The following is a 12,387-nucleotide window of genomic DNA, read 5'->3' as shown; positions in this document are numbered from 1 at the left end:
AGGGAAAGCGTGTTTGTGCTGCAAAATGAAATGGAAATTATGACTTCAAAAAGCAGGATCCAGATTTTAAGATGCTATTGGATTGATTTGGTTGTAACTTTCTCTGAGCTTTACTCTGTTCTTGTTCCTCAGGTTTTGCAGAATCTTGGAAAAGACCATCATCCACCACAGTCTTTAGAACAAGTTGGTACTCGAATAGCCAAAGTTCTAGAAAAGGTAAGTGGACACAGTCCAAGAAACACAGTATTGTATTGTCATAATTTTAGTTGGATAACTATCTCTGTGACCTGTAGTGTTTGTCTCAAAATTTGCGACACAGATCAGATCAGGCTAGTGTTGAAAGAGACATTTTTTTCTCTACTTGCTGAGTAATCAACAGATACATGGAAACAGGATAAAAACAGTCTGGCATACAGTCTGTGAGACATTTATCTTAAGCAGATCACTAGAAACAGTCTCCACAGGATGACTTGCCTCCAAGCTAAGAATAATATGTGGCACTGGACATCACTTCATCATGTTGGGAGTTTTGATTCCAACCCCCCATCCCCTTTGTGGATATTCACCATGGGATGAAGAAGCAGACATCAGCAATACATGTTACAGGCATGGTGGGGATAAGGCACCTGGCAAAGGCTGTTTTCAACAGTTTCACCATAAATGAGAGAGCACGTCACTCTCAAGTACACTGAGTTGTTAACATATTAACAACTTTTTAAATTCATTGATATTCCAGGAATCTAACAGTATCATCCCCGCAAGGTGCAGCATGAAGTGGCAAGCATAAGTAACACTCTAGAAATGTGTAGCACAAGCAGGACAAGAATTACCTATCCTCATCTTAATCTTGAAGATCTAACACTTTGATCCCAAGTTCATGCCAGTGGGAAGTTTCTTCCTTTAGGGAAAATAGGATTGATTTTCATACAGATCCTTGCAGATTGGGCTTTTAGTCTAAAGCGCCTCAGTCCAAAAACCACACACAACGTATGCAAGTGAATGCCATACAGTATGCAGGTGTCAACTTAATTTTTCCCTAATCAGATTTCCAGACTGAGTAGAATAGTTCCTGAATAGTTCCCATTCCTGTGTCTCAGCAGTGGACTGATTCTGTATCATCTAAGAAGCTTCAGGGCTGTCTTGTGATTTAGACATCATTCCAAAGTCTGGGCTGTTTGTGATCATGAAAGATCCCATAGCCACAACCAGTCTTTCCCAACCTGGCACCCTCCAAATGTGTTGGACTACAACCTGCATCATCCCCAGCACCCAATGGTCATGATGGCTGGGCTGATCAGATTTTTAGTCCAACACATTTCAAGGGCGCTAGGCTGGGGAAGGCTATTCCAAAACTATATACACCAGGGGTCCCTAACACGGCTCTCACATTGTATAAGATGCAGCCTAAGATCCATACATGTGACAGGTAGATGCCGAAGCAGCAATCCACTGATTAGGCATTTTGTGGCAGTGCTCATAGCAGTTTCTCAAATTCCCAAATGTGCCCATGGGTCCAAAAAGCTTGGGGACCTCTGATATATACTCTCTCTAAAATATTCCTATGTCACCTCACATACATGACACAGTCTATAAAATCCAACAAAAACAAGGCAACAAAATATAAACCAATTAAAGTCATCAATGGGTACATTATTTAACCTCATCAAAAGCCTTCCTAAAAAGCTGGGTCTTACAGGCCCTCCTATGTGCCAGCAGTGATTTGCTGGGACACAGTCTTCTTCTGGAAGCCTATCCCACAATCTCAAGGTACTGATTGAGAATGCCCTGCTTCTTGTGGAGGTCTTCCTTACTTCCAACAGTGATGACATACAAAGCAGGACACTTGATGAAGATCTGAACTGGTGGGGAGGCACATATGTACAGCAGTAGCTTTGAAGGTATGTAAGACTTTAAAGCTTAAAGCCGCCTCCTTGAACTGGGCCCAGAAGCTATCATACTAGTTGAAAATACTCTCACCTGTTCATATTTTCAGGGAGGTGGGCTGCAGCATTCAGAACCAGTTGAAACTTCTGAATCATCTTCAAGGGCATAAAGCACACACTAGTAGTCAAACTACTCAAGTGGTTGCAGAAGAAGGATAAGTGTAGATTGACCCCTATTCTCTAAGAAGGGGCATAGCCTCCCTATCAGATGTCATTGATAGAAGGCAGTTCTGGCCACAGCTTGTGCCTTCAGCTGAAAAGCTGGATCCATTAGCATCCTAGGCTGCAAGCTGCTTTGAAGGGTCAACAACAATCTTGTCAAACCACAGGTAGAGATGCTCTGCCCATAGAGTCTAATCTCCCTACTAGCATCATCTCTGCTTTATCTGTATTCAACCTCAGACACTGGTTTAATGCAGAGACAGCAGCTACAGGTTGCCTAATTAATGAAATATAGAACTGGATGTCACCTGCGTATCTTGGCACTTTTCTTCAAAGCTACAGACAGTCTCGCCCAGCATTTACATACAGATACTGAACAACGATGTGGCTGAGCACACCAGCCTCTGTGTGTCCACCAAATAAGTGAAGACTCGCCCACGAGTGAGCCCACAAACCTTTGCTATTAACTTCCAGCATCCCCCAGCCAGCATGGCTGATTGGAGGATGCTGGGAGTTGTAGTCCAACACATCTGGAAAGCACTAGGTTAGGGAAGGCTTTTCTAGCCAGTGTAAAAAGTGACTGGGGGCAAACATATTTTTATGACCACTGCGACCCCTTTTGTTCAATATTTGCTCATAGAATTGCAGCTCCTCAGTATACCAGGGAGCTGGTGGGTCTCCAAGGTAGGGGGAGAAGGTCTTGTGTTACAATTCTATCTATTGCCGTCATCAGTCATTCTTTATTAGTCATTGCCGTCATCAGTTTACTGCTCATATGCTTTGAGCGTTTTTTGTTTTTCTTAAATTCCCAGCAAAGGGCAATTAGATACAAAATACTTCTGAGTTTTAGAGAGCAATCCTATGGCCACTAGACAGTGTCTAGATGGCCATAGGATTTTCTGTTTTCCAGAAACCACACTTCCTGCCCCCTCCCCCACCCCCTAGTAGCTGACGCGGTTCTGTCCACACTGCCGTCATCTTTGTACTTGTAAATGCAGGGTGAAAAGGGGGCGGTCTCGGGTGGGGAGGGGAGGAGACCGTGGAAGCCACTGTAGACAGCTTCCTATCAGGTCTCCTGGCCCCTTTCCTCCCCTTCCCCGAAGCTGCGGCCAGACACGCAAAAATGCATGTCTAGCCAGAAATGCGGGATGGCTGGAGCACAGAGGAGAGGATCCCCTCTGTGTTCCATTCACCCTGCATTGGATAGCCGTCAGCCACTGAGTTCGGAGGCTAACGTCTATCTTGATAGGATTGCGTCCTTATTTTTTTTATTATTATTATTACATTTCTTTACCACCCTTTAGCCAAAGCTTTCTGGGTGGCTGATAACAATGAAAAAAATAAAATACGACATGATAAAATACAATATAAAAGTTTAAAACTATAGTATAAAATAAAAACAAAAATAAAACCTAGCAGCAGTACAAAGACTTAAAATACAGTGACAGATTTAAAACAACTGAAACTGAAAGACTAAAATGCCTGAGAAAATAAGGTCTTCACCTAGTGCTGAAATGAACACAGTGCAGGCACCAGGCGAGTTCTCTGGGGAGCTCATTCCACAACCAGGGTGCCTGGAAAAGGGCCTCTTCTTAGTAGCCATCCACCTTATTTCATTTGAGGGGGGGCTCCCAGAGAAGGTCCACAAAAGACAATCTTAGGGTCCAAGCAGTTGTTACATGCCTCAGCCCAAAACTACTCATAAAATAAAACACATCAAGAACTAAAGCTTCTTCCCCCTTACTGTAAATTCTAATATATTGAACCCATCCCTCAAAAGACCCCAAGTATGTCTCATAAGATTTCTAAAAGATGCTTGGCTCAGACTTTGATTTACTCTCCAAAGGAAATACGTTTTGTAGTTGGTGGAGTAACCGAGAACCCCCAGTCATTTCACCCAAACCATTCAGCTACACTACACGAGTGGTATAATCAAACCGAGATTCTCTGATCAGTCTTTGAGATTGTGGCAGGATATATGAGAGGAAGCAAGTTCTTAAAACGGTTGAGTAAGGGTTGAATTTTTTTTTCTCATATATATATATATATATATATATATATATATATATATATGAATGAAGTGTTAGAACAGCACTTCGAACTACACCAGATATATTTGATCACATTTGGAATTGTGCCAAGGTCTCAGACCTCCCCCAAGCAGCCATGCATTTCAGAGACACCACAATTCCTTGGTGGACCTCTTAGAGAAGAGTCATGCTGATATTCATCCCAGGTTCACTCTTTTCCCCTGCCTCTGGCCACCATGTTCCATTTTCCTCATTGGGGAATGGATCTCATAACAGATAACTAAATGCTTGCTGTAAATTACCACGGAGTGGCAGCATTTCTGCACTAAGCAAAGACAAAGTTCCAGTCTTGTAAGAAAAGGACATCACTATTGTAACCATAATAAATATCTACATACATCCTCTGATAAGATATTCCCTGTATAAACATAATCTGTCTTGCTCAGACTAAGGTAAGTTTTAAGTTCCTTAATTTTTGAATAAGCTTAGGATAGAGGAAGAAGAGAACAGGGACTTGGAACAAATGCAACGGATATACCCTAACATTATTTCCCCCTTCTTGTTTTGAATGCCACACCAGAATCAAACTTCTTGGGTCCTCTCCAGCATGGCAGCCCTCTACTGGAGGGTAAAAGGTCAGGGGAAGAAAGCAATTGACTGCCTCCGGCAAGCCTTACATCATACGCCTTATCACATGAAGGTGTGTAATACTATCTGTCTTGGACATGATGTGTCTGTAATTTCCAGCTTTCAGTTTGCATGCAGCAGTTTATGTGCTTTCACTGATTCTCATGGCTCTAGAACAGGTCTCATGTGAATAAATCAGTATAAATGGACATTTCAGGACTGTCCTAAAAATGTTTTTAATTCTGTCATCTACACTTTCATAACATATATAAACTGTGGTACAAAGACTTCACTCACAGTACTGAGGGAGAGCTGCTGATTGCTGCTCTTGGCTGCACCCAATGAAAAGCTGTCACAGAGGGTCAGGGCACACCTCACAGCAGTGTGCAGTGCAGTGTGGGGGACTACAGCTGGCGGGGGGGAGATATCTCACACGCACACCCATGAATGAATGCAAATGCCGGTTTGGATCCAAGCATATATTTTATATATTCGCAACAGAGCAGGAGCTAGCTAAGTTTGAATGACTGTGATCCTGCTTCCCACTAATAGAAGACAAAGAAGCTCCAAACCTATATACTGATGTAGAGATGAACTTTTCAAGATGTAAGCCCACCAGAGTCTTTCTGCAATAAAAAACGGGCACTGCCATTTTGGAATGTGTGTCATTTTGTCTGGATTGATTTTAGGCAATTCATATTACTGCAGAGGTTTTCCAGTTGGCACATTGTCGGTTACACAAGGCAATGGGTCTTCTACGGTAATGAGTCTGCACTGGAACAGTTGGCATTTCTTTATTGCCATGATACATTAAAATCTGTCTGTTGGCAATGCCATGGAAGCAAACACTGAAAGCTGACCCTAATAAGTGGAGTCACTTCTTTCAATAGCCATCATTTAAAATGACCCAATTTAAAAAGCAACATATTCTTCTCACTGGATTTGTTCCACGTTTCTTCTCTTTCAGGATGTGCCACTCATAAGCCTAGCAAACATCTTCCACAATGCAAAACTTTGGAACGATGCCATCATTGTGGCTACAATGGCAGTAGAAATCGCCCCACACTTTGTCGTCAATCATTTCACATTGGCTAATGTCTATGTAGCAATGGTGAGTGAATAATCACTAGATTCTGTTCCATTTCCTTTTATAGCATCCTGAGGCTACAGTGTTACAGATGGGTAGAACAGGACCAAGGACAGAATCTCCAGTTGCAGGTAGAGACAGCATGTAGAAGTGCAGTTGGTTGACATAGTCTTCCCTTTTGATTTTTGATCAGAATTCTGATCATTTATAACATTTATATCAACGTTCAGAAGGCTATATGGATGCCACCAGCTCCACCACCAGACCTGCTTCCCCCCTAGTTTGGAACTGGGAAGAGCTTGCTTCCCCCAGCCCCTACTGATAAGAGTGTGGAGCAGCCTCCTTCTCTGTGCTTTAGCTTTGCACTCTCCCTTAGGGTCTTACTTCAGGAGGAGAGAAAGTTTTCTTGTCACCCATGTGGTCTGCTTCTTCACATAAGAAGAGCCATGCTGTATCAGACCAAGGCTCCATCTGGTCCAGCATTCTGCTCATACAGTGGCCAACCAGCTGTCGACTGAGAACCCACAAGCAGGACACAAGTGCAACAGCACCCTCCCACCCATGTTCCCCAGCAACTGGTATACATAAGCATACTGCCTGTGATACTGGAGGTAGCACATAGCCATCAGCAAGTAGCCACTGATAGCCTTCACCTCCAGGCATTTGTCCAACCCCCTTTTAAAGCCATCCAAATTGGTGGCAATCACGACATCTTGTGTAAATTCCATAGTTTACCTCTGCACTGTGTGAAGGACTTCCTTTTATCTGTCCTGAATCTCCCACCAATCAGCTTCATGGGATACCCCAGATTCTAGTATTATGAGAGAGGGAGAAAAATGTGTCTCTGTCCATTTCTGGAGTCAAGTTCTAGGCACTCACTCAGCCAATGGACTGCTCCTCCTTGGCCTGGAGCCTGGCTGGCCTTAAATAAGCCACCACAGGCTGCACAAGCTCCTCAGGTTGTGGGGAAGTCCCACAAGCCATCCAGGTCTCCCAGGACAGAGCATTGCATTACTGGCAACCTAGAAACAGCACCATACTCCTCCTCCTGACATGCCCTGCCTGGTTGAGCCATGCCACTTTCTGTTGCCCTGGCAACAGGCTCCTCCCACTCAGGACAAGCTGGTACAGGAAGGGTCATTTGGGTTCTCACTAAGGAAAGGGCAGGCTTCTGTTGTGCAGTGGGTGTAGTTTTATGTATTGGATCCCTTTACACATATTTGTACCCAGCCTTGATTTAAACATCTGCCTACATGGCATGTTTACATAACATGCAAGTTATACACCTACCAACATGTCACTTGGATCAAATATAAAGATGCTACCAGGAAAAACAACTATCATAGAAGTTTCCCATCAAGTCAGGGCAACATGGGAGCAACTGCAGAAATGACGGTAAGTGCCATTTCTGCAGTGAAAGTACAAGTACAGGTGAAGGAGTTCTTAATGTCAAAATCCTGGAGATATACATTGCTGTAATCATAGGGCGTTGCTTCCTTCCCTATAAGTAATACTCAAGAGATATTCTTTGTCTGCGTTATCTAATATCAAGGGATAGCCATCATTCATATAAGGCAGAGATTAGAGGTAAATTAAGGTAGAGATTGGGGGCAAATTGTGGGAGAGACTAGCCAATGCCTTGTCATATCCTTCTACCAGTCTAATATTTGATAAAAGTCTGGCACTTTTGGATCATTAGAGAGTACACTAACCTCATGAATTAGTACACTGAACGGGAAGAACAACTTGACATAAGAATGCAGGCAGGTTAGAAGTGCTCTCTTTTGGTATAAGAACAGTAGGGAGCAGCAAAGGGGGAAATAGATCTTAGTTGATGATGCCATGAAATCCTTCAGCTCTTCAATGATATAATTTCTTTTACTCTCTTTGCTTATACTTTCCAGACAAGATGCTAACCTGGTGCATCTTGTCATGTATAAGTCCACATGACTCATCTCTTCCTGCCAAATTCCATTGCTGTATACTTTATAAACTGATCCTTGTAATTCTCATAGATTTCATTCAAAAACTGTAAGCCTTTTCAAAGTGCCTTAAAAAGCCACACCAGTCAGCAAATGTGAGCGTATTACTTCCATTTACAGAAGGAGGTGCTACGTTGGAAAGAAGTAGCGCTAAGTCAGTGAGTGAGCCATAAGCTAGAGTTAAAAATGAAAAAGTTCTATTTATTTATCTTTCTACCAGATTACCTATTTGCTCCAAATGTTTTCTAGATGGTTCTGGCTTAAGTAAGGACTTTGACTTTCCGGTGATAGCCTTCCATACGCAACTTCCTTAGTTCTTCTGTCAGTCAAAATCCTGAAGTACCTAAAACCTAGTTTTAGACCCAGTTCAACTGTTACCTTTATTACATTGTAGCCAGCAAAAAAACACAGGTCCACTGTCCTGCATGGGATGGCAGCTTATGCAGTGCTGTGTGGTTGAAATGAGTCCATGTATGCATTGAATTGCTTCACACAAACAGCTTCTCATCTGCAGCCACTTAGAGATATTTTAAATATGTTCAGTGGTATATAAACATATTAATAATAACAGTATGTATGTAGTTCCACTTTTCAGAAGCTACCATAGCATAAAGGTAACATATGAATTGAGCCCCAGGCCTCTTACTTTATGTCCTTACACACTGGCCTGGTTGAGGCATAACGCTTAACCATGCTTTAGCACTACAGGAGTGAGAAGAAGTGAGCCTCAGGCTTGTGTTCTCCCCTTCCCCCTTTCTTCTCTAGCACAGCTGCAAGGAGACTGGAAGCATCTGCTTCCCATTTTAAACTAGCTGCAGTTGTCATTACATCTGACAAGGACAAGTTGGTGTTAATTTAAGCTATGGTTTATTGAAACAAGCCAAACTCAAACTGTGATTTCTGATCCTGGCTTGTTCCAATAAACCACAGTGTGATATTGGTGCTTTTCTTTTAATGCCCTCAGAGCTCAAGCCCCCTCTTCCGTTGGAGGGTTCCAGTGCATCCTATTTCACTTTAGGGAATAGGAAATCTGGCTTATCACAGGGACAAGAAACACTTTCTAGTTTACAATTGTTTATGGGTTTTGTGGTGTTTGTCTCACTCCCAAACCCTTTTAACCTGTGGATCACACTGCCATCTAGTTCTGAATCATTTAATGTTGTCTTTCAGTGGTCCATTTGTTTCCTCTAAGCCAGAGGTGGGCCAAATTCAATTTCAGAGAAGCTCTCAGGTGCCAAATTCCAGTGGTGTGTGGGGCCAAAGGCAAGGGTGGGGACCAAAATACCAAGAAGACCAGCATATTGTAGCATAAAGCTCTTACTGCCAGTAACTCAGCCTTAGGAAAGACATTTCAACCTTTTAGAATGGGGCGGGCGGGGGGGGACACGCAAAAGCCGGAAAACAACCATGTGTTTGGTAGTCAGAGAAAAGGGGTGTGACCAGGGAAACAGGACGTGGTCGTGTGAGCCAGATTGGAATCCAAAGAGTGCTCAGTTTGGCCCCCGGATCAAACCCTTAGTATAGGGTCTAAGGTTTCTACTGCTCTAAAACAGCCTTCTTCTGGAGATGAAGGTGGGTGGTTACCAGGCTCACCACTGGGCTTACTTAGCCTAGAACAGTGAAGCTTGTCCAGCCTCTCTGTAGCTTCCCTTTCTGCTCTTCTCCCAGCCTTTGCAGCCTCTGCTGCTTACAGAGATGCTCTAGGTATGTTGAGCCACCGCCATATGACTTCTGCCTTGACTTTGTTCACATTTGGCTGAGCCAGCTGTGATATGGCATGGGCAGGAATTCCATCCGTGCCTCGATTCGCCACAGATAGTTTAAGCTTAGTGTTTAGTTTTAAACTTGGGGATGTGGGGAAGCATTTTGGCCCAAGGCTCAAGAAGAAATCATATAGCACTAACCTATGGTTTAGTGTTATAGCTGAATTGGGCCTAATAGTAAATACTTTCAATACTGTGGACTAAAAGCATAAGAAACAACTGATGTATAAACTCTGTGCTTGATACTCTTCACCTGGCCAGCAATTAGTTCTTGTGAAGTGCTACAAAATAACTCTATAGCAATACAATCTCCATCACCTTCTGCCATGACAGTGAAAGATGTGCTGATTTTGTACCAAGAGTGGTATAAATAAATTGAACCCAGTTTCTTGTTCTTATTGGTCTGGGTCCTTTAATATCTCAATACTTGAGTAACAGGAAGGGATTTTAGCCCAAAGTTCAACACCAGTAGCTTAGCATAGTTCCTATTCAGTATATGCTGTGCTATGGCCTATATTACTTGTTTTGCATTTGTGATCCCTACAGGAGGAGTTTGAGAAGGCCATGAGATGGTATGAATCAACACTGAAACTCCAGCCCGAATTTGCACCATCAAAGAATCGAATCCGTGCCATTCAATGTCATTTACTCATGAAAAAAGAAAGACATTCCCCTTAAGGAGCACAATCTTCTTCCCTTTTCTCTTGTATTGGTTTTTTAAAACAACAAAATCATTGTTCATTATTATGCTTGTAATGAGGTATGCTAATATAATTTGGGAAACCAGGATTTCTACTAAGAATTGAGGATTGGTTTTATTATTCAGAAACCAAAACATCTTTGGGGGAACTACAGTAAAAATATTTTACCAATTTTTGTATAATTAAATATTGAACCCAGAAACTTTCCACATGCCTGTGACCCAGACACCATTAGATTTCCATAATACTCAAATTGATGCGAGCATCAAATGTAACCTGCTTCTTGTTTTCACATATCTATGAAAATGCAAAGTACATCACTGCATCAGACGCTATATGCAGCAAGAAGCCATAATTAGCTTTTCCTCCATCAGGAACTCATTTTCTACCACCTCAACCAGTCCATATTGCGGCATTACCAGCTCAGAGATAGATTGTAAGATAAGAATGCAGGGGGTTGCACACACTTTTTAATGTGTTTTAAGAAAATGCAACCTTTTAACTAATGTTGTTTCCGGGGGGGGTGGGGGGGGGGGACAGTGAGAAAAGCATCCAACTTAAAAATCATTTGTATTTTGGTTACAAGACAAAAAACAAAGACAAAATAAATGTTATTTCAGAGATTTTATATCCATATATATTTGAAGCCCTCTTCAGCTCTTAGCCTGCCTTTACTAATTATTTGTTTTAGCCAACTGAGTGTAAGTTGCAAATGTTAAAGGCATGTGCACATATGCTCTTTCTCTCTGTGTGTCGCTAAAAGCAAGAGAAAGTGGGAGCATTTTAGCAAGTAAGACATATCAGTTTCCAAATCAGCATCCACCTTGGTCAGTGAAGGATCTGAAGCTCCAGATTTCATTGTTGAATCAACAAGGGTACATAACTTGGAAAAAAAATAAACAATTATGTTAATGAACAGAACACTGACCTCTGTTTTTAACACTCAAATATCCATCATATCACATGGATATGAGCAATCCATGTTGAAAATGCTATTTTCTTAAAAGGTGGTATGATTGCACAATAGAGCTCAGATTCTGCTTTGTTACATTGCTATAAAAACAATCTGAGATGTGTTCTGTATGAGCTCTATCCAGGTGTTCTGCTTGACGCAATTATGATCACATAGAGTGGGGTGTGCCTTCTGAATCTGTCCCCACATTCCCTGAACCCCCTGCCCACCCCCACTGTAGGTACAGGCATAGGCTTCCCACCTGATTTACATACCCTGCTCTATCTTACAAAGTTAAGTAAACATCTGGAGCTGGGGAAGATGGTGGAAGCAGCTTGGGTAGGGTGATTTTGAGCATAAAAATGTTTTTATGGGATTATCTCTGCTTTGCTGCTTCTATTAGTTTTCTATGCAAAGGACAGTTCCAGTCACAGACTCACCTATAGCCTCACGAATGTAAAGGAGAAGGCTTCCTTCCTTCTTCCGTGAATGGAAAGGGGGGGGGGGGTGGAAGTAGATGGGGACAGTGCAGACAGCAGAAAAGGAGAAGGATAAATCTGGCATTCTTTAAAGCAGGCTATGCCTGGGGTCACTGCTGCCTGTGGTGAGACGAGAAAATCACTGTGGAGCGTGGCTGCCATGCTACTCCCAAGGACTTTATTGAGGTGAAAAGAAAGAGGAGGGTGCATGGAGAAGGCTATGTTTGGTGTGTTCATCCCATCTTCCCCTGACCCCTATTAAAATTTTGAACAAAAACAGAATGATGAGGCTCTGTGACCTAGATTCCAAATAAGATCAGGCAACAGTTTGTTGAAAGGTGGGGATGCAGAGGAGCTCAGCATATGGCTTATTGGATTGGGGACATAATTTGCAGAGAACCTCTGTGCTTGCGTTTACTCTGTGACATGGTTCTCTATCCACTGGCTCTGCCACAATAACATAATTTGAATCAAACAAGATATTGCCATAGAACAGGTTTGGGCAAAACATAGATCAGGATCTACTAATAGATGACTATTGATTTGCATAGATCAGCAAGGTTTTCTGACTCCCAATTGTTTAAGAATCATAATAATTAAAAGGAGAGCCAGGGCCTGCAGGAGAGGCCACCACCACCACCGGGGAAGAGGCGGGCCTGCT

The 12,387-nt window shown here is 42.5% G+C and overlaps 1 protein-coding gene across 4 annotated transcripts in view; it reads left to right on the top strand.

Moving 5' to 3' along the window:
• The window catches only part of TTC17 (tetratricopeptide repeat domain 17), a 98,374-nt gene extending 86,379 nt beyond the window's left edge, over positions 1 to 11,995 (top strand). For 3 of the 4 annotated variants that reach the window (XM_084851003.1, XM_084851019.1, XM_084851029.1), the window contains 4 exons: positions 133 to 216; positions 4,716 to 4,835; positions 5,730 to 5,873; positions 10,141 to 11,995. In XM_084851003.1, the coding sequence (XP_084707129.1) occupies positions 133 to 216; positions 4,716 to 4,835; positions 5,730 to 5,873; positions 10,141 to 10,272 (480 nt within the window). In that variant the 3' untranslated portion in view covers positions 10,273 to 11,995. Of the gene's footprint in view, positions 1 to 132; positions 217 to 4,715; positions 4,836 to 5,729; positions 5,874 to 5,916; positions 6,087 to 10,140 lie in introns of those variants that run through there. The other variant, XM_084850996.1, reaches the window with a different exon arrangement.
• The last annotated feature ends 392 nt before the right edge of the window (positions 11,996 to 12,387 follow it).

Source organism: Heloderma suspectum, chromosome 1 (assembly GCF_057233095.1).
Source record: "Heloderma suspectum isolate Gila_16-S chromosome 1, 16-S_ref, whole genome shotgun sequence".
In the NCBI taxonomy this organism is placed as follows: domain Eukaryota; kingdom Metazoa; phylum Chordata; class Lepidosauria; order Squamata; family Helodermatidae; genus Heloderma; species Heloderma suspectum.
Note: the sequence above shows the minus strand (reverse complement) of the source record. Positions and strands in the feature narration are given on the sequence as shown.